The 20,269-nt window shown below is 45.0% G+C and overlaps 1 protein-coding gene across 1 annotated transcript in view; it reads left to right on the top strand.

Moving 5' to 3' along the window:
• Fig4 (FIG4 phosphoinositide 5-phosphatase) overlaps positions 1-13,325 on the top strand; it is a 106,463-nt gene extending 93,138 nt beyond the window's left edge. Inside the window, 1 exon segment of the mRNA XM_050120509.1 lies at positions 12,773-13,325. Within this exon segment, the coding sequence (XP_049976466.1) occupies positions 12,773-12,950 (178 nt within the window). The 3' untranslated portion in view covers positions 12,951-13,325.
• Positions 13,326-20,269: the final 6,944 nt, after the last annotated feature.

Raw genomic sequence — 20,269 nt, forward strand, 5'->3', positions numbered from 1 at the left:
TGATGAGAATTCCTAGACCTGCAGTGTAGCCTTAGAATGCCAGTTTCCCACTAATAGGAACCAGGGCTTCTAGAAGAAGCTGCTGCCTCTGGGCCGGTGTCAGGAACTGTATAAGATAAAAATGGAGTGTGTCAGTTCAGATGGGAAGAAAGCTGACAGTAATAAATAGGGTTCTGTCAGGAGGACTCGGTGGACTGGGAGAAGCCACCACGGGACACGGATAAGACAACCTGAACCCTGTAAGAAGGGTAGCGGAACAGACTGCAGCCCAGTCAGGGTGTGCAAAGCCATACATTTGTAAGGAGCTTTAACCGGGTCATTTTGAAAGACTCCCCTGCTAAGTGGCACACAGAACAGTGCATCCAGTTCTTAGAAGGACCGAGTAACCGGGTGAGATGGGAAGCCTGGAAACGCTGGTCCCCGCAGTGCACATGCTTATAGTATGAAGATGGGCGTAGAAAGACAAGTACCCCACGTTCCCGGGGAGAAAGCTAACAGTGAAGACATTCTAGGATAACACACCACGCAAAACCTGGTGTGGTAATGGGGAAGCCCCCATCTGCTCTGCCTGGCTACAGGTGGCTGTCATGCGCTTGTTGTGTGGCAAGTAATACTGAAGACTATTCTAAATACACTTAATTTAAATTAATTTAGGTGGAAGTTTAAATTGCCACATACAGCCAACTGCTACCGTATTGTACACTTTGAGAGCCGCATTTTGGTCTTAGGTACTTATATTCGAGCTCTCCGAATGTGAGCTAGCTATAGAAGGAAGTATATTGGTTTTACTTTCCGAAGAACTGAATCCTTTTCCACTGTATCATCTTGATAGACTCAAGACTAGGCTCCAAAAGTGTGAGCGTCTTGTTGGAAAGCCACAAGCACCTGTCTGAAAGCTCTAGAGAGAAGCCATGGGCAGTGATGGGGACGTGCTAGAGCAGCATCCACAAGCTAACAGTTGACGTCGCTGAGGACACGGAAAGGAAGATCCATCTAGTTGGGGATGCCTATGCTAGGCACACTACCAGCAATTAGATGATGAGGGCTCTTAGTCCCCGGTGGAGATCATGAAACAAAGACAAGGTCACAGCAAAGACAGGTCACTGAAGCACATGCTGAAGTCTTGCTCCACTGTGACCTCTATTTTTTAGTGGATTCAAATTAGACCTACTAAGTGTTTTCTCCCAGAAAGACTGAGCCAAATGGCCTAAAACCATCACCCAATCTTCGGCGTGGCATTCTCTTGATTCTCTGGATAAGTTGTGATCAACAAGGAAGCATTTGATGATACAAATATCACAAAAGTATTGAAAGTTCTGCTAGCAACAGGCAGAACACTGGGAAGGGAAATGGATCTTCAGTCTGGAACTCTTACTAGAATGTCAAGAAATGCCTAGTGGGGTTTGATGGATGCCCAAATGCTGATCATAGAAAGGGCATAAGATTTTAACTTATGGAAAACAATCCTATATGGTTGTTAGAGTTACGTATGTGTCGTCTGATAGTTTAACATATGGAAAACGATCCTATATGGTTGTTAGAGTTACTAACGTGATGTCTGACAGTTTAACCCCAATTTTATCTAGTATCTTAGCCACTAACCATGGCTCCTCAAGTCACCGAATTCTAAAAACATTGCAGCCCCACCCAAGCCAATGTACATTACTGATTACTCAGTACATGCGAGCTAGAAAAGGCCTCACAACAGGAATTGAACTATAAGGGGCTCAATCATTAGTTCTGCATGCAGGTGTAAGATAGAGGTTATTATCAGAAAGGGCTATGATCACAGCAGCCGTGTTGAACAAAGAACATTGAAAGGCACCAATGAGGGTTTTCCTTAGAAACGTCTGGTGCATTGTCTAGTGAATTTCTGCCTAGAGTGTTTTCTCTTCTGTGAGCAGAAACAGCACTTGAGGCTGAATGTCATCAGTGCTCAACATTTGAGGTGCCAAACGATATGTGTTAAGCAGCCTGTAAATGAATTGGTAAATATATTCTCCTAAATAAGACCGCAACAATCCCTGAGGGGGAAGTATGGAACACACTGTCAAGATGGAACTGCGTTTCATAGATAAAAAGAAGTGAGTCTGCAATGTAATTATCATATTTTATGCCCAGAAATATGACTGGCATTTGAATGAGGGGCAATAGGTTTTCTGCCTTTGAGGCTGTGAGAAGCTTAAAAATATATTTCCTCTGTTTGTGGCCAGGAGGCAAATGTGAATTTTTTTGAGGGGGGAGGTTGGCGGTTTTATTTATTTATATTTTTGTAATATAAGTACAATAGTAAGTTAGGTCTCTCTACTGGAATGCACAAAAGAAAACCCTGTCACAGTTTCTACCGTGTGTAGTTTTTAAATCTGGAAACAGATGTCATCAGTCTAATGGAGACTGTCTTGTAGTGGGGGTGTCTGCCTCCACCCCTTCTCTTTCCAGCAGCCTCTTGTGAGGTCATGGATGCTGTTTTCATTCCCACCTCAGAAATGCAGAAGTCTATGGGGAGGTAAAAAAGAAAAAGTCTCCTCATTAGAAAATAAGAGGTGAATCTAATATTGCTGCTCATACCTTTATAACTAAACCTTAAACTGTTCCCTCCAGTGTAAGGTTAGTGGCATTCTGTCATTTAAAAGAGAAGGCATGTGCCGGATGGCGGTGGTGCATGCTCTTAATCCCAGCACTTGGGAGGCAGAGACAGGTGGATCTCTGTGAGTTCAAGGCCAGCCTGGTCTATAAAGTGAGTTTCAGGACAGCCAGGGGTACACAGAGACACCCTATCAAGAGGGGGCTCGGTGAATAGGAAGAAGGGAAGGAAGGAAGGAGGAAAAAAAGGAAAAAGAGAAAGAAAGTCCATTCTTGTTTTAAAATACACATTTCTCCTAGCAGTTGGAATGCAGAGGCAGGAGGATCAGAGGTTCAAAGATAGCCTAGGATACAAGATAAGATCTTTAAGAAAACAGTTGGAGCCAGGCCTGGTGGCGCAACCCTGTAATTCTAGTATCCAAACATCTGAGGCAGTAGGGTTGTTAGTCTACAATTAGCCTGGATGACATAGTAAGACCTGTCTTTAGGAAAATAATTTTAAGTAATTGGAGTATGGCACAGCAGTAGTATGTGTGCCTACAACATCCAAGGCCCTGAGTTCAATTCCCATCATCGTAAAAATTTAAATAAGATCTTACTTCTCATACTGCATCTCTTGTCTGTATAACTGATAGCAGCCATGCTAGACCAGAAGCTGCCAAGCTTAGCAGGTGTCCAGTCATCAGGGAGGCGCACTGAAACGTCGTTTCTCGGCCTCACCCTCCACCACTCTTGCAGGAGTAGGTCTGGCGTAGGAGCCAAGCATCTGTAGTTCTGGTGACGTTCCAGGTGCTGCTGCTGCTGGCTGGCACGGCCATACTCTGAGAACTGCAACAAGTCTCTGGGGGGCTCCCTATGACTGGATCATGAAACAAAGGCTCTTTGTGAATCTAGCTATTCCTGCTCCCTTGCTGTTACTCCAGCAGTATGGGGTCTTGAGCTTTCTTCTGACCCAACTGCAGCAGTATGTATTTTAACATTGACATTTTATCATCTGATGTAGACTTTGTACCAACTCCTGGATGGGGTGTTGTGTTGGAATCCTAAACCTGCCTGCCATTCCGTGTCAGCCTGTGTGTGGCGTTTCCTATTTACGAGTTAGTCATCATTTTCTGTGACTCTGCTTTCAGTGAGTCGGGTTCTGAGAAGCAAAGCAAGGAAACCCACTTTATTTCTAGATAGAAAATCAAAGGCATTGGGTGGAAGTGTGTGGTCCCATCTGTGTTACCACCGGGACAGCAGGGTCACATCCCCTGCTGATCATAAGGCTTTAGTTCCCAGAAGACGCCTCTGAACAACCTTTGCGTGTTGGATGTCTGCTGTGATGCTTGCTGGGAATCTCACAACATGGGGTTCCATGCAGAGGTCAAGATCCAAAGAGAAAATGGGGGCCATCAGTTCAGCTTTACAGATAGCTCCTCCGAGTATTAGAAGGTGTAAAGCCTGCGCTTCCTCCCTCCAGAGTGGACTAGGTAAGGTGGTGGACATGTAAGAGCTCTGAGAAGGAGCCGGCGCTGGAGCAGTACAGGTAGTGCATTGAGTGTGGAGTCCAGGAGATGCTGTGCTTGCTAACTTGGTGGTAATCTCTGAAAACAAATGGAAGCACTCTGTTAACAGGTCTAGTAAAAATGGTTTGTCCCTGAATATTACCATTAAAGACTCCTATAATGCTCATCTGGAATTAAATTAACTATAAAATTCCTGTAATTTTCTAAGGTAAAATTATGAATAACTTTACATAGTATCTCCGTCATCCACCATAATGATGTATTAAACACAGACGTTCAATATTGCTGTGTCTATCTCAGGATTCTTTTACCTGGCCTTTTTTTCCTTTTTCCCCACCTCCCATCCCTCCTTTACCCCTTTCATTCTCTCTCTGNAAATATACATATAACAAAATTGACCTTAAATTTGTACCAGTAAACCAAGATCCATACCAGTGAAAATCTCTACAGCATATCCCTTTTTAAATGTAAACAAATATTTATAAACAATGTTTGGGAATATGGGCATAATTCTCTCCAAACTACTTCCTACTTTTTGTTGAGCAAAGTTTCTGTTGGGGGGGGAGGGGTCCACAGAGACCTTTCAGGAGGTCTTGGTCCATCAAACCACATTGGTCTGGAAGGATTCCACAAGTTTTCATCCTCTGTGGAAACAAAAGAAGAACCTCTTATCCAAAGCAACAAATCCTTAGGTCCAAATTTTAAAATCAAGATATCTTTAAAGTATATATGTTGACTTAGCTCAGCAGTCCCAAGAATAAAATGTCTTTCTGCAGTCAAAAAGTTGAAAGAAAACCCAATAGTATACATAATCCAGACTCTCTGTGCATATTCCATCTTTACGTGGCTTATTTTTCTTTACTCCTTTTAATCTATGACTGTCTGTACTCTTTTTCTTTAAAGACTTTACCTTTAAAAAAAAACATTTCTTTTTATAACTATATTCTTTCTCTTTTCTCTCCTGAGCCTATATACATTTTTTAAACACACTGCGACCCATTGAAGAAGTCTTTTTTTTTTCCCTCTGAATCTGTATATCTGTAATTATTTTCTGGCCAGAACCACTTTTTTTTTTTTTAATGCTAAGCAGCCATGGCTAGGGCCAACAGGGCCCTGCCTGCTTGCTTTGCCCAGTCCAGCATGGGCCCTGCCTGCTTGCTTTGCCCAGTCCAGCATGGTGGAGGCAGGTTGAATGCCTCTGCAAGCTGCATACACTGCCCCAGTTCCAATTATGCAGTGGGTCTATGTGGAGCCATTAAGCAGTTTATAACATGCTGCTTACAAACCGCATTTAAATTCTCCTTGGCCGGACCTCCCAAAAGAGTCAGGGCCATTTGTGCTGGTGAACCAGGATGCCATTTTGAAACTATGTGAGGTTTTTGTTTTTTGTTTGTTTGTTTTGCTACTGCTGAATCAGGAAGACCTCTCTTAAAGGAGCTGCAGCATGCCACCAGCAAGCAGAGCCCATCTGAAAAAAAAAATGCAGCTAAACTGATTTTTAATGTTTAGGATTCCTTTCCAAGCCCTGTCAGGTTTTGTGTGGATTTAGCTAGCACACATTGGAGTGCCAATTTGTAGTAAGAGGTTGCTTGTTTGTTCCTAACTGCTCAGCCCAAAATAACCACACAGAAACTGTATTCATTAAATCACTGCTTGGCCCATTAGCTCTAGCTTATGGGCTAGGTCTTACATTTTAATTTAACCCATTTCTATTAATCTGTGTATCGCCATGTGCCTGTGGCTTACCAGCAAGGTTCTGGCTCATCTGATCCTGGTGGTGGCTACATGGTGTCTTTCTGACTCTGCCTTCTTTCTCCCAGCATTCAATTTAGTTTTTCTCACCTAACTCTATTCCGCTAAGCTGCTGGTCGAAGCAACTTATTTATTCATTAACCAATAAAAGCAACACATAGACAGAAGGACTTCCCACACCACATGTGGGTTCCAGAGATCACACTGAAGTCATCAGGCTTGGCAGCCCATACCTTCACCCCACTGAGCCATCTTCCAGCCCAAATAATTTTTGAAGCTCTCTATTGCTGGATCTTCATGCAAAACCAGTTGGGTAGCAAGACTGAATTGCCATAACATTGTCTCTTTTTAACTGCAATAAATACCTGATGGAAACAACTCAGAAAGATTTTTTCAGGGTCGTGATTTCAGGGTTATTAGTCCATGCGTGGCTGGTTCCTTTGTTCCTGAGTCATGACAAAACAGAGCTTGTGGTGGGGTGAAGGCCAAGGTTGCTCCCTTCACACAAGGCAGCATGTGGAAGTGGCAGGGGCAGAGCCCAGAAAAAGCTGCCACTCAGAAGCTTCCTCCAATCAGGCTCCACTTCCTGCATCCCGCTTCTTTCTAATGAGTCCACCAGTCGGTTAAACTGTGGTTTTGTAGGAGCTCTCAAGATCCAGTCACCTGCCCGAAGCCCATCAGCAGGCAGCCGTGCACACGTGACAGTGCAGATTCACCCCGGACAGCATGGCAGGGTATTTGTCAGGTCTCAGAACAGAGATAGTGGGGATAACACCAGCGTTTGTGCATGGGTGAGAAACAAGTAAGGAGCTGCCAGGTGCCTGACAAGGCTCAGAACATGAGGACCAAGAGTAGCTGACAGGTCCCCCCTGGAAGTCATAGCAGGTAATCTTAGTTTGGCTGCTAATTCTCGGAGGGATTGTATCACATGTGTCCAGCTGTCCTTAGTGAATTCTAAAAGGAGGTGAAACTGACTAGATCACTTCAGCTCTTAAAATCTAATCATCAAAGCTCTCTTCCTGGGTAGTGAACACATCTGAGGAGAAATTGCTGATGTTAAAGTTGAACAGGACAATGCCAGTGAAGATGAGGGGGTCAAGCAGGTAACGTGCCCTACATCCCAGTCTTGGGGTGAAGGCAGAGGATCAAGCTTTCAAGGCTGCATAGCAAGTTCAAGGCTAGACTGAGCTACATGAAACCCTTCCTCAAAAACCAAAAAGAAAAACAGATGTAAGAATCTGAACACAAAGGAAGCCTTGGAGGGCACGTTGGCATGCTTTTGGACATAGTGATGCGGTAACAAGGGGATCGCTGTGAAGTTAGGAAGGTTTCCCTGCCTCCCACAGGCCCAGGGAATCTTATGGAGTGCACAGCAGCACAGCAGGAGAGTACCAGAGGCCAGCCCCATGTAACACAAGTTATGAGAAAAACCTAGCACAGAGCTTACAAACATCCCACTGACATCAAGCACATGCCAGCAAGATGAGTCCATTAAAGTCTGGAAACGCCGTGTGCCAGCTCAAAATGAGCTCAGATACAAAACTTTTACGTTCAGAACAAAGAAGACGACATTAAAATGACTTAAAGTGTCAGATTCTGGCAATCGGCAATATTTAACATGGATAAATAGCCACCTTAACAAAGAAAGACAGCTAAAACAGGCAAAAAGAAAAGCCAGCGTGAGGCTCCTTAAGTTGGTGTCATGAGAGCACACTGCGTGCCTGAGTGTGTCGGCCTGCACTGACTGATGCCCTGGTGTGTGTAAGGAAACCTTAAGGGAGAAATGTCTGCTGGCCTCCCATAAAGACTTCTTGTGGAAAGAGTGCTGGATTGTCATAAGGTATAAAGGATACAGAAAGAAAAAGAAGTAAGGACCATACTTCAAACTATCAAGGAAAGGATATTCTCTTCAAAGTTTAAGTGTAGAAATAGGGTTTTGTTGTGGCTGAGACCCCAGGGAGTGTTGTTTCCTTGGACAGAGTAGAAATCAGCTTTAGATAGCTTGACTAGAGACGTTTCTGTGGCTCAGATAAGTGACCCCAAAAGCTCACGTGTCCACAGCTAGTGGCACTATTGAGAGGCAGAAGGGCCTCGTGCAAGGAAGTTAGGTCATCAAGGGCGTGCCCTTAAGGGGATATTGAGACTCTGGCCTCCCCTCTTTCTCTGTCTGTGTCTTAGCAGCTTCTGTCATCCACTGCAGGCCCAAAAGACCATAGATGAAAACCCTCACATCTGCGAACCTTTCCTCTCGTTATAAGCAGAGTGTCTCAAGTGTTCTGTCACAGTGACAGAAAGCTTATTAGCACAGCCACGGATATGAAGTTCATTGTCAGTAGTAGACTGTGGCTGTCTGTAGATCCAAAGTCAAGGTTTAAAGGTTTAAAGGAGAGGCTAAGATGCCATAGCTCTGTGGTCAAATAGTGTGCACTATTGAATGGAAGACAGCTCCGAGCAAGCCGTGGACAGGACGAGCATGCAAAGCCTGTCCTCGGGCTCATACTGATGCTGGCCGTGTTCGCACCGCTGTTCTGCGGCTGCCGTGTGTTTACTGTGGGTAAATAAATCTTCAGTATTTATAAATTCCGTCATCCTCTTTGTCCATCCTCCTTGGCATGAAGATGATGAGAATTCCTAGACCTGCAGTGTAGCCTTAGAATGCCAGTTTCCCACTAATAGGAACCAGGGCTTCTAGAAGAAGCTGCTGCCTCTGGGCCGGTGTCAGGAACTGTATAAGATAAAAATGGAGTGTGTCAGTTCAGATGGGAAGAAAGCTGACAGTAATAAATAGGGTTCTGTCAGGAGGACTCGGTGGACTGGGAGAAGCCACCACGGGACACGGATAAGACAACCTGAACCCTGTAAGAAGGGTAGCGGAACAGACTGCAGCCCAGTCAGGGTGTGCAAAGCCATACATTTGTAAGGAGCTTTAACCGGGTCATTTTGAAAGACTCCCCTGCTAAGTGGCACACAGAACAGTGCATCCAGTTCTTAGAAGGACCGAGTAACCGGGTGAGATGGGAAGCCTGGAAACGCTGGTCCCCGCAGTGCACATGCTTATAGTATGAAGATGGGCGTAGAAAGACAAGTACCCCACGTTCCCGGGGAGAAAGCTAACAGTGAAGACATTCTAGGATAACACACCACGCAAAACCTGGTGTGGTAATGGGGAAGCCCCCATCTGCTCTGCCTGGCTACAGGTGGCTGTCATGCGCTTGTTGTGTGGCAAGTAATACTGAAGACTATTCTAAATACACTTAATTTAAATTAATTTAGGTGGAAGTTTAAATTGCCACATACAGCCAACTGCTACCGTATTGTACACTTTGAGAGCCGCATTTTGGTCTTAGGTACTTATATTCGAGCTCTCCGAATGTGAGCTAGCTATAGAAGGAAGTATATTGGTTTTACTTTCCGAAGAACTGAATCCTTTTCCACTGTATCATCTTGATAGACTCAAGACTAGGCTCCAAAAGTGTGAGCGTCTTGTTGGAAAGCCACAAGCACCTGTCTGAAAGCTCTAGAGAGAAGCCATGGGCAGTGATGGGGACGTGCTAGAGCAGCATCCACAAGCTAACAGTTGACGTCGCTGAGGACACGGAAAGGAAGATCCATCTAGTTGGGGATGCCTATGCTAGGCACACTACCAGCAATTAGATGATGAGGGCTCTTAGTCCCCGGTGGAGATCATGAAACAAAGACAAGGTCACAGCAAAGACAGGTCACTGAAGCACATGCTGAAGTCTTGCTCCACTGTGACCTCTATTTTTTAGTGGATTCAAATTAGACCTACTAAGTGTTTTCTCCCAGAAAGACTGAGCCAAATGGCCTAAAACCATCACCCAATCTTCGGCGTGGCATTCTCTTGATTCTCTGGATAAGTTGTGATCAACAAGGAAGCATTTGATGATACAAATATCACAAAAGTATTGAAAGTTCTGCTAGCAACAGGCAGAACACTGGGAAGGGAAATGGATCTTCAGTCTGGAACTCTTACTAGAATGTCAAGAAATGCCTAGTGGGGTTTGATGGATGCCCAAATGCTGATCATAGAAAGGGCATAAGATTTTAACTTATGGAAAACAATCCTATATGGTTGTTAGAGTTACGTATGTGTCGTCTGATAGTTTAACATATGGAAAACGATCCTATATGGTTGTTAGAGTTACTAACGTGATGTCTGACAGTTTAACCCCAATTTTATCTAGTATCTTAGCCACTAACCATGGCTCCTCAAGTCACCGAATTCTAAAAACATTGCAGCCCCACCCAAGCCAATGTACATTACTGATTACTCAGTACATGCGAGCTAGAAAAGGCCTCACAACAGGAATTGAACTATAAGGGGCTCAATCATTAGTTCTGCATGCAGGTGTAAGATAGAGGTTATTATCAGAAAGGGCTATGATCACAGCAGCCGTGTTGAACAAAGAACATTGAAAGGCACCAATGAGGGTTTTCCTTAGAAACGTCTGGTGCATTGTCTAGTGAATTTCTGCCTAGAGTGTTTTCTCTTCTGTGAGCAGAAACAGCACTTGAGGCTGAATGTCATCAGTGCTCAACATTTGAGGTGCCAAACGATATGTGTTAAGCAGCCTGTAAATGAATTGGTAAATATATTCTCCTAAATAAGACCGCAACAATCCCTGAGGGGGAAGTATGGAACACACTGTCAAGATGGAACTGCGTTTCATAGATAAAAAGAAGTGAGTCTGCAATGTAATTATCATATTTTATGCCCAGAAATATGACTGGCATTTGAATGAGGGGCAATAGGTTTTCTGCCTTTGAGGCTGTGAGAAGCTTAAAAATATATTTCCTCTGTTTGTGGCCAGGAGGCAAATGTGAATTTTTTTGAGGGGGGAGGTTGGCGGTTTTATTTATTTATATTTTTGTAATATAAGTACAATAGTAAGTTAGGTCTCTCTACTGGAATGCACAAAAGAAAACCCTGTCACAGTTTCTACCGTGTGTAGTTTTTAAATCTGGAAACAGATGTCATCAGTCTAATGGAGACTGTCTTGTAGTGGGGGTGTCTGCCTCCACCCCTTCTCTTTCCAGCAGCCTCTTGTGAGGTCATGGATGCTGTTTTCATTCCCACCTCAGAAATGCAGAAGTCTATGGGGAGGTAAAAAAGAAAAAGTCTCCTCATTAGAAAATAAGAGGTGAATCTAATATTGCTGCTCATACCTTTATAACTAAACCTTAAACTGTTCCCTCCAGTGTAAGGTTAGTGGCATTCTGTCATTTAAAAGAGAAGGCATGTGCCGGATGGCGGTGGTGCATGCTCTTAATCCCAGCACTTGGGAGGCAGAGACAGGTGGATCTCTGTGAGTTCAAGGCCAGCCTGGTCTATAAAGTGAGTTTCAGGACAGCCAGGGGTACACAGAGACACCCTATCAAGAGGGGGCTCGGTGAATAGGATCCCGTCTCTGCCTTCTAAAGCAGGAGCTGTGAGCAACCTCCATGCCCTCCTGGCCTTTGTGTGAGTTCTAGGAATCTAAGCTCTAGTCTTCTTCCTTTCAGGGCCAGCAGTCTGGCTGCTGAGTCATCTCTCCAGGCTCTACCTTAATGGTATTTGAGAGGAGTAAGGAAAGCCCACATTTAAGGGCCGCACATCTTATGAACATAGATCCAGGGATGCGGACGAACTCTTGAATGGTTTTTCTTTTCCTTCATGTTACTGCGCCACCCGGGTTCCAGCAGACAGCTAACATTCCAGGTGCCTCTGAGGTCCACTGTGCTGATCACACACCCCTCCCCTAGCTCCTGAGGCCCACCTAAGCAAATAGTGAGCATCAGGTGCCCGGGACTCCTACCAGATGCCCAGGAGCAAGGCTGAGTCCCCAGTTTTGGTTCCCAGAGCATATAGAATCTTCTTGAAAGTTGGCCAAGTCATGAAGTGTGTGCTCACTTGTCCTTGTCCTTCACCATGTCTAGTGTCCTGTCCCTTCTGACCACTGGCCTCTGTTTGACCTTGTCAGCACACAAGTGAACAGCACGCTTCCATCACACGTGTGTCCTCTGTGTCACTTCTGACTTGTTAGTTGACTAGCTAAGTGTGCAGTACCTGGTGGCCATTCACATTGCTGGAAACCAAGGGCATGTCAGCCACCGCCACCATGAATTTTGACAAGGCCGTTCTAGAGACGGTGCCTTCCTCGAGGGATGGGTCAAGGTTCCAAGCACTGTAGTCGGCTGTGTGGGTGAGAACAGAGGGTCATTTTTGAATAGAGGATTCTTGAGTCCCTCAGAAAGGAAGGCAACTGCTGGTCTCAGATCCACAGTTCCTCGCCCAAAAGCCTGAGGCCAGATGTGTTGTGGAATTAAGAAGTGAGTGTTAGCACACCAAGATACAGTCACTTCATACTAGCATCCCCAGTGAGATCTGAGGCCATGTCTGATGTTTGTATGACACACAACGTTTGCAGGTAGTAGCGTGAGGAAGGGAGAACAGTGCATTGTAGTCAGGCCGGATGTTCCAGGCAGTGTCGCTTTTTTAGGATTTGAGAATTTCAAGTAAGAAACTACACATAAGTAATTGTTAGCCGTGTTCTCATTTACTGACTACTTGTTCAATGAGCAAACATTCTTCCAATGTAAACTCATTGGTCAGAGTTATGACTGTCTCCTGCTCCATTGATTCATACTTGATCTTCCTTTGCAAAACCAAGTGTCTTCAAAGACAAAGAACAAAATTTAGGTATAGCCACCGTCTGATGGACACAAAACTATAAAGCTGTCATTCTGTGAGGCCCAGAACTAGGGATTCTGCCCTGCCTGGGCATCAGGGATGGCTTTCCAGGCAGTGTTTATCCAGCAGTCTGCAGCCAGAGGAGAGGCGGCCAGTAGCAGCTACGGTGGTGCTCATGCTGGCTCTTTCTAGTCCTTTTGGTTTTCTTTAATGCAGCCTTCATTTTTATCTCTTACAGAACTCCCATTTCAGCTTTCTCGCAAGACAACATCTATGAAGTTCAGCCCCCACGAGTAGACAGAAAGTCTACAGAGATCTTCCAAGCCCATATCCAGGCCAGCCACGGTCTCATGCAGCCCCTTGGTAAAGAAGATACAGCCATGTACCGAGAGTACATCAGAAATCGCTACTTATGAAGAAAGCCCTGAGGGAGACAAAGTTGCCCTGGTTTAGACTGTGATCTGTCCACTGTTGTCTGTGAAAAGGAATCCTCTGGATCTGGAGATGGATATGTATGGCTGAGGACACAGACTGCTCTTTCAGGGTCTGACTTTGGTTCCCAGCATGCCTGTTGAGTGGCTCACAACCTTCAGCAGCTCCAACCACATGGGCTCCAATGCCGCCTTCTGGATTCTGAGGGACCTGTACTCAAGTGTGTGCGTACACAATTAAAAACAATGCTAAAAGTAAAATCTTTAAGAAGTGAACCCCCAAGTCCTTTGCACCTGAAGCTTTTCACGCCTTGTACCATGGAAATTACAGATTACAGGTAATAAAGAAATGATTGCCTCTGTTGGTGTTTTGCTTTTGATCTAGTTTAGAAAACTTCACATTCTAAAATGTCACAGAAAGTTTTGCTTTATGAAGCTGGTAGGTTTTTATAAGTATCTGCTATGTGCTAGGAACCATGGCAAGGTCTACGAATATCCCAGTAGCAAAACAGATCTAAATATTTTCTCTTATGAAGAATAATCAGTTTTCCTTTTCTTCGTAGTTGGACATTTTTAATTTATTCTGGCCGATTGTGTGCTAATTTTGAATTTTGACTAGGAAAAGTAGTATTTCCTTACCTGTAAAACTGTATTCTTAGGAAATATACTCTGAAGTGTTTATGGATAAAGGGACAAGATCTCAACAAAGTACCATCTAAAACAGGTTCAGGACAGACAATGTGTGGCAGAGCCTGTGAGGAAAACATTAGAACTGGGGAGAGACATTTCTTTCTACTGTTCTAAGAACTTCTCTATAAATTATAAAATAAAGCATTGGTAAGAGCTATTTGAGGGGCTGGAGAGCTGACCCAGAGGTTAGGTGAGAGTGCATATTCTTTTACAGAGAACCTCAGGTCGGTTTGGTCCTCTCCTCTGTGTTACTCATAGGAACAAAGTGTAACAGGAGGGAGAGGGCTGCTTGTCGTCCCAGCCGCCCTGATAGCTTACACCCAAAATAATCACACCGAAACTGTATTCATTTAAACACTGCCTGGCCCATTCTCTCTAGCCTCTTATTGGCTAACTCTCACATTTTGATTTAACCCATTTCTGTTACTCTGTATATCACGACGAGGTCGTGGCTTACTGGGAAAGATTCAGCATGTCTGGCAGCTCCATGGCGTCTCTTTCTCCGACTCTGCTTTCTTTCTCCCAGAATTCAGTTCTGTCTTCCCACCTACCTAATTTCTGTCCTAAAAGGCCAAGGCAGTTTCTTTATTCAACCAATGAAAGCAACACATAGACAGAAGGACCTCCTACACCAAACAGGGGCTTTCTGGGAACTGGGATGGATAAAATATGATCAAGCAGGGAAATGAGACATAAAAAAAGGCATCAGACACTTTGTGGCAGATGCCTAGAAAACACACAGTTGCCATATTAGTGTGACTTTGTGGAATACTAACCAGATGTGCCCATCACCTGTCGTGTTGGCTCACCCTCACTGAAACCCCAGCTCCAGGAGATCCAACACCCTCTGCTGGCCTCCATCAGCATCTGCACTCACTGTACACACAGGTGCACATGCGCACACACACCACTCATATTTTCAAAATACAATTTCATGGCTGTTCTAAACAACTTTATGGTGCACAGCTGTGTAATATGTTTGGTACACTAATAGGCAGTGATGGGCACATCTGGCTGGTACTCCCACATAGACACTAACATGGCGGCTGTGTGTTTCCTAGCATGCCGCAAAGTGTTAGATGCCGCTCTGTAATGTCTCAGTTCCCTGCTTGACCTCATTTTCTACATCTCTGTTCCCAGAAAGCCCTGTAAGTAACATAGAGAAAAGAACCAAGCCGGCTGGCCAGGAAGGAGCACGGCAATGACTCTGGGACACTAGGACTCTCCGGGAGCTTTCACGTTTTTCTAAGTGTGAAGCTCCGTTTAGCAGACAGTTTTGATTGACACCATCATGAAATCAAGATTAGAGACTGAGAAAATAACAGAGAAGAGGGGTTTTGTGTTGGCGTGGTTTGCAGCTCTGCCTGAGCGCTTGCTGTGGGGTGTGGGTTCCCGCATGACTCCCCCAGTCACAGAATAATCTGGAGTTGCTGCCTGGCTGCCAGTTACAAATCAGACATTATGCTTCATTTTTCTTAACGTTTCTTTTTAGCACGGCTGCTGGGTCAAACCAATAATGATAAGGATAAGCTTTCTCCCAAGTTCCATAAAAATCTAGGAGCCAGACTGCCTTTGTAACCTTTCTGAACTAACTGCTTTGACTATAAAGTGGGGGTAATAAGCCAGGCCTGGTGACGTAGGCCTCTCACCTCATGGCTACTCTCAAGGCTGAGGCAGAAGGACCCAAGTTCAAGGCCAATGTGCTCAACTTAGAACTTGTCTCAAAATAAAAAAGAAGGCTGGGGATATATCCCAGAGGTTGAACCTGGCCTGGTATGTTAAGGCCTGTTCTAATTTGGTCATATATCATCACCAAAAGCAATTCAGGGAGGTTCAGATTTCTTTCATCTCTCAGGTTGCGGTCCATCATTGAAGGATGCTAAGGCAGAAACTTGGAGCAAACACTAAAGTAGAGGCCATGTACAGCCCAGTCCCCTGCTTAGGGATGGCACCACCCATAGTGGGCCCAACCCTCCTCCATCATTGAGCAATCAAGAAAGTGTCACACAGACATGCCTACAGAGCAGTGTGGTGCAGGCAGTTTCTCAACCAAGGATTATTCTTCCCAAGTATGTCAAGTTGATAGCCAATATTAGCCACCATATTTTGGTCATGGTATTTATCCCAAGAGCAAGCAAGTTAGAACGAGACCTTAAACATGCCAGACCAGCATTCTACTTTTGAGCTTTCCCTGATGTGGTTGTTGGAAAGAAAATGGCCCCCAAAGGGAATGGCAGTGTTAGGAGGTGTGGCCTTGTTGGAGGAAGTGTGGTGGCAGACCTTTAAGTCTCATCCATGCTCAAGCCACACCCAGTGAGACAGACTACTTCCTGTTGCCTGTGAGTAGATATGTAGAGCCCTCAGTTCCTTCTCCAGCACCATGTCTGCCAGCGTGGCGCCTTGCTTCCCACCATGATGATAATGGACTAAACCTCTGAACTGTAAGCGAGCCTCCATGATTAAATGTTTTGCTTTGTAAGAGTTGCTGTGGTCATGGTGTCTCTTCATAGCAATAGAAATCCTAAGACACTAGCCCGCTTTTAATTTTTTATTTTGAGACAGGTTCTAAGTTGACTAGGTAGGCTTCAAACTTGCTGGTCCTTCTGCCTCAACCTCCCCAATAGTGCCCTAAACAAACAAAAGTCAGGGAGGGTAACACTCTCCTATGTTGTTTGGCTGTGGAATTGGCCATGTATCAGGCAGACAGATGATGTTTAGTCGACCATAGCTGTGGTTGATGATAGTGGATGGGACTAGATGGTAGTGGAGGTAGTAATGGTGTTCTCACTACCAGTACCCTATGTTCTTCATCTAAAACAGCTGCCTAAGTCTCTCTCAGGGTTAGCCTGATTTTGATGTGACAAGATGGTGTCTGGACTATCACTTTTGCCATTAATTCTGATTACCTTGGCTAACTAATGATGCTTTACAAATTGAGAGCAAAGCAATCATAACATTTAACCCCTGAGAGGGGGCTAGTGAGCACAGGGAGCAGGTAAACAAGATGAATGTGTGTCTGAAAGCACTGAAGAGCTAGTGTGGCATGGAAGACACAGAGGCCGCTCTCTCTGTAGACCCAAAGGGAAGGAATGTGTGATGCTTAGGAACATGGGCCCAGAACTTTCTAATCACCCTGAACTTAGAGCAGCCACTTTACCATCTCTAGACTGTATTCTCATCTAGTGTGGATAGTTGTCAGAGAAATACTGGGAAATTTGTGTAAAGCATGAAGTTCAGTATTCATCAGAGTGTAAAGAGTCACTAAGTTCATTCGGAAAGTCACTGGGTGGGGGTTGGGGTGGGGATAGTCATTACCACCTGCTAACCGAGGACCTCGCTGCCCTTGCAAAGAAAGTTCTACAGCTCTAGTCATATTTCAGCTTGTATCTATGGATTTGAACTCCTTAAGTTAAGCAATCTAAAGAACCCGCGTAAGAGTAGGTCACCAACCAAACTCTCATCACATAGTGGGCATACCCTATGAAATAAAAAACATATGTTGACCATAACACCGGACACAACAGCAAGAAAGTTACAGGGCCTCTCCTAGGAAGGTGCAGGTGAAGGCCGAGAGTCAGTGAGTGAACCCCGTCTTTCATTTCCTGTTTCTCCCTTCCTTCTTTCAGATGGGTCTCATAGTGTCACTTCTAGCTGCCACTGTGGATAAAAATCATATCTCACGTCCCAAACCTACATCCCTTGGTCTTGGTTGGAGCGTTCCAGTTCGTCCCCTGCCTGGCCATGCCATGGGCAAGACTAGACATGTCTATTACAAGGGATCCTAGCATGAAAAGTCAGTCTTGGCCACGAGCAAAAATCTTACAAATGTGATTTGTCCTAAAAACCAAAACTTAACTTTCAGCCTTGGTTTGAAGATCCCAACTGAAATGACTGTGTGGAGTCCCCCTCTCCAGAGAGCAGTGACTCCTGCCACAATCCCGGTTTCTGTCCACCGGCGTGTGAAGTGAGATTCTAACTTCAGTCATAAACTTCTCCTCTATCTTCTGTTATGTAGGAAACTTTTTTTCACTCAGCTCTGAGTTTTCTCCCGAGGGTCTGCCAGACGCTGAGAGATAAGTGTTCTGTCCCTCTGGAGGCTGAGACGCCTCCAGTCTATCCCCCTGACTCCACCTTGGGGGCCGTCTGGTCAGAGCGGTGTAGAGCACCCAGAGAAGACGAAGTTGTTCTTGTGAGCCAGCAGGGCTCTTCTGGAAATCACGTTTTGTTCTTTTCAGATTAGATTAGAGTGTTGCACTCTCCTTTTTTTCCACTTCATCCCCTAGCGTTTTCAATTGTCCTCTTAAGGTGAGAACCACTTTTTGAACCCTGGCCAATGAACTGATTGTTCCAGCTGGATGAGTCTTCTGCCGAGGGTAGTGCGATCTCTTCCTTCCTTGCTGAAGCATGCTGCCCCCATGGCTGGTTATTTGGAAACTGCACGTGTTCGGCTCTGCTGTGGGCAGGTGTGCCTGCCCACACGTGGCAACTTCCTTCACTTGGCACTTGAGCCCCCTCCGCTGCCATTTGCAAGCCTGGAGGGCCGATTGCTAATAAAGAACACTCGCTGTCATTTAACTTTTGCTACTCACACACAAAATATCTGTGCGCTCCCTTCTTCAGGACACTTGGGTGGACGCTCATGTTGCTGCAGACAGTAAATAAAAATTGTAACCTAAATTGATGCCTACAGGTTGAACTTTTTTTAAAAAATAAAGGAAATGACTTGCCCTAGCTTATCGAGAGAGGAAAGCCCTGGAAAACAGAATTTGCTAAATGAGGCAGTGGCCAAGAAGCTGGTCCAAGCAAGAACAACACACTTGGGCAAGGGTGGTGAGAATCACAAAAGCCGGTGACACAGGGCTAGCTGTAGAGACGAGGAGGGTGGCTCTGTCAGCCTTTTCTTTGCTATGAAGAACAAAGTAGCTCAGGCATTTCTCTAACGTAATCCCATTTAAAGAGGGAATTATAACAAAGCCAAGTTGTCCTGTCCTGCTCCCCACTCAGTCTCCTCAGCGTTGTCCTTACAGATGATGGGGTTGGTATTGCACGTCACCACCTGGCCCCAAGGTTACAGACTGTTTTAAATGATGCAGCCCAAAGGTCCTGCCTTCTGGGAGCAATGCCATCGTGGTATCATCTTTAATTATAACTGGATAGGTCTCTAGGGAGTCGCCTCTGGGAAGATGCCCATGATTAAATTTGTAGCAGGCATCTTTGACATGCCTGCAAGTGTGTGTGTGTGTGAGAGAGAGAGAGGGGGGGGAGGGGGGTCTATCTGCCTAGTGGGGAGCTAAGGGTTGAAGTGCATGACCACTGGCCTGTCTACAATGTCTTGCTTCTGCTTTGTCTATCAGAATCTCTTCAGGCTTTGTTAGGTCGGGACAGGAGAAGGAGATGGAATGTCTTTCTTCATTGTCCCTTCTGGTTTTGAACACTGGGACTCGGCAGTGTGCTGGGAGCCAGGCCCTCTGCCGCAGTTGGACTTGTTATTGGAATGGAAACAGTAGCCTATAGCATAGAGGGGGAAGCAGATGTGGAAGCAATCTAGGACTCCAAGCCGACTTTCTAGAGTAATCTGGAATATTTTGACTAAATTGGGTTTTCAGAAAATAATTTTAAGTTGGCATATTTGGGTAACAGAGAAGGCACTCAAGAAAATGATAGAAACATGGGTGTAGCCTAAGTTGGAGACAGGTGTCCCGAAAGCAGCCAGGAATTTCTGAACATGAAGATAATGGTAGGAGGGGAGGGAAATGGTGAGGAAACTCAGAAATAACAAAAACATCAGGCAGATACATTGGGAAGAGCCTGGGTATGCAAATGATATGCAAATGCAGTTGTTCTGACAGGCCCCTACTATCATAACAATTATGGAAGACCTTCAGAGTTTCTGTTTACATGGGTACTTACTGTGGCATTTAGCCCATTTAGAAATGTAGCTTACCACTTGTTAAAAACAGCGCAGGCCTTGTTTTTATGACACCAAAACTCAAGTGGTGGCCCCATCAAGGCCAGTTGCACTGTGACATCTGGAACCGTGTCCATGAGCTGTGCCGTTAAATCCATAGGTAGATTTCAAACTTAGCATGGACCTCTTGCCCGAGTGATTTGTGACACCATGCGTTGCTCATTCAGAAAAATATTGGTTCGCTGAATTGGGCAGATCTTCCGAATGTTGACAGATTCATGTAGAGCCAGCCAGCCTTCTAGAAAGGTGTTTAAGCTTTGGGAGGCTTCCAGGTCCAGAGTGCTGAATGCGAGCGAGTTTTCCAAAATTCGAGTGTTTGCTTGAGAGCTCACATTTTGTCGCCAGCATCAAATATTTCCAATTTTCCTTGTAATGAGCAGCTCACTTTGTTCATTTCCTAGAGCAGTCTGCCAAATTACCCAAGTCTGAATAACTAAAGTTTGGCAATTATTCTTTCAAGTAAAAATACCCTCTCATGGAAAAGTGGCTGGTTCCTGCGCAGCTCACTTTATCCTAAAGGCAGCTGCTGCACTCAGTGAGCCCAGTAGAGCTGTACCCCAACCCCTCCCCTGCCATGTCACCACACAGAGTATTTTCAAGACTGTATTCAAAGGCAGAAACTGAACCAAGTTGGTTTGTGCTGAGT

The sequence above is a fragment of the Alexandromys fortis genome, unplaced genomic scaffold, assembly GCF_014885135.2.
Source record: "Alexandromys fortis isolate MF-2015 unplaced genomic scaffold, M_Fortis_MF-2015_v1.1 scaffold_175, whole genome shotgun sequence".
NCBI classification, from domain to species: Eukaryota; Metazoa; Chordata; class Mammalia; order Rodentia; family Cricetidae; genus Alexandromys; species Alexandromys fortis.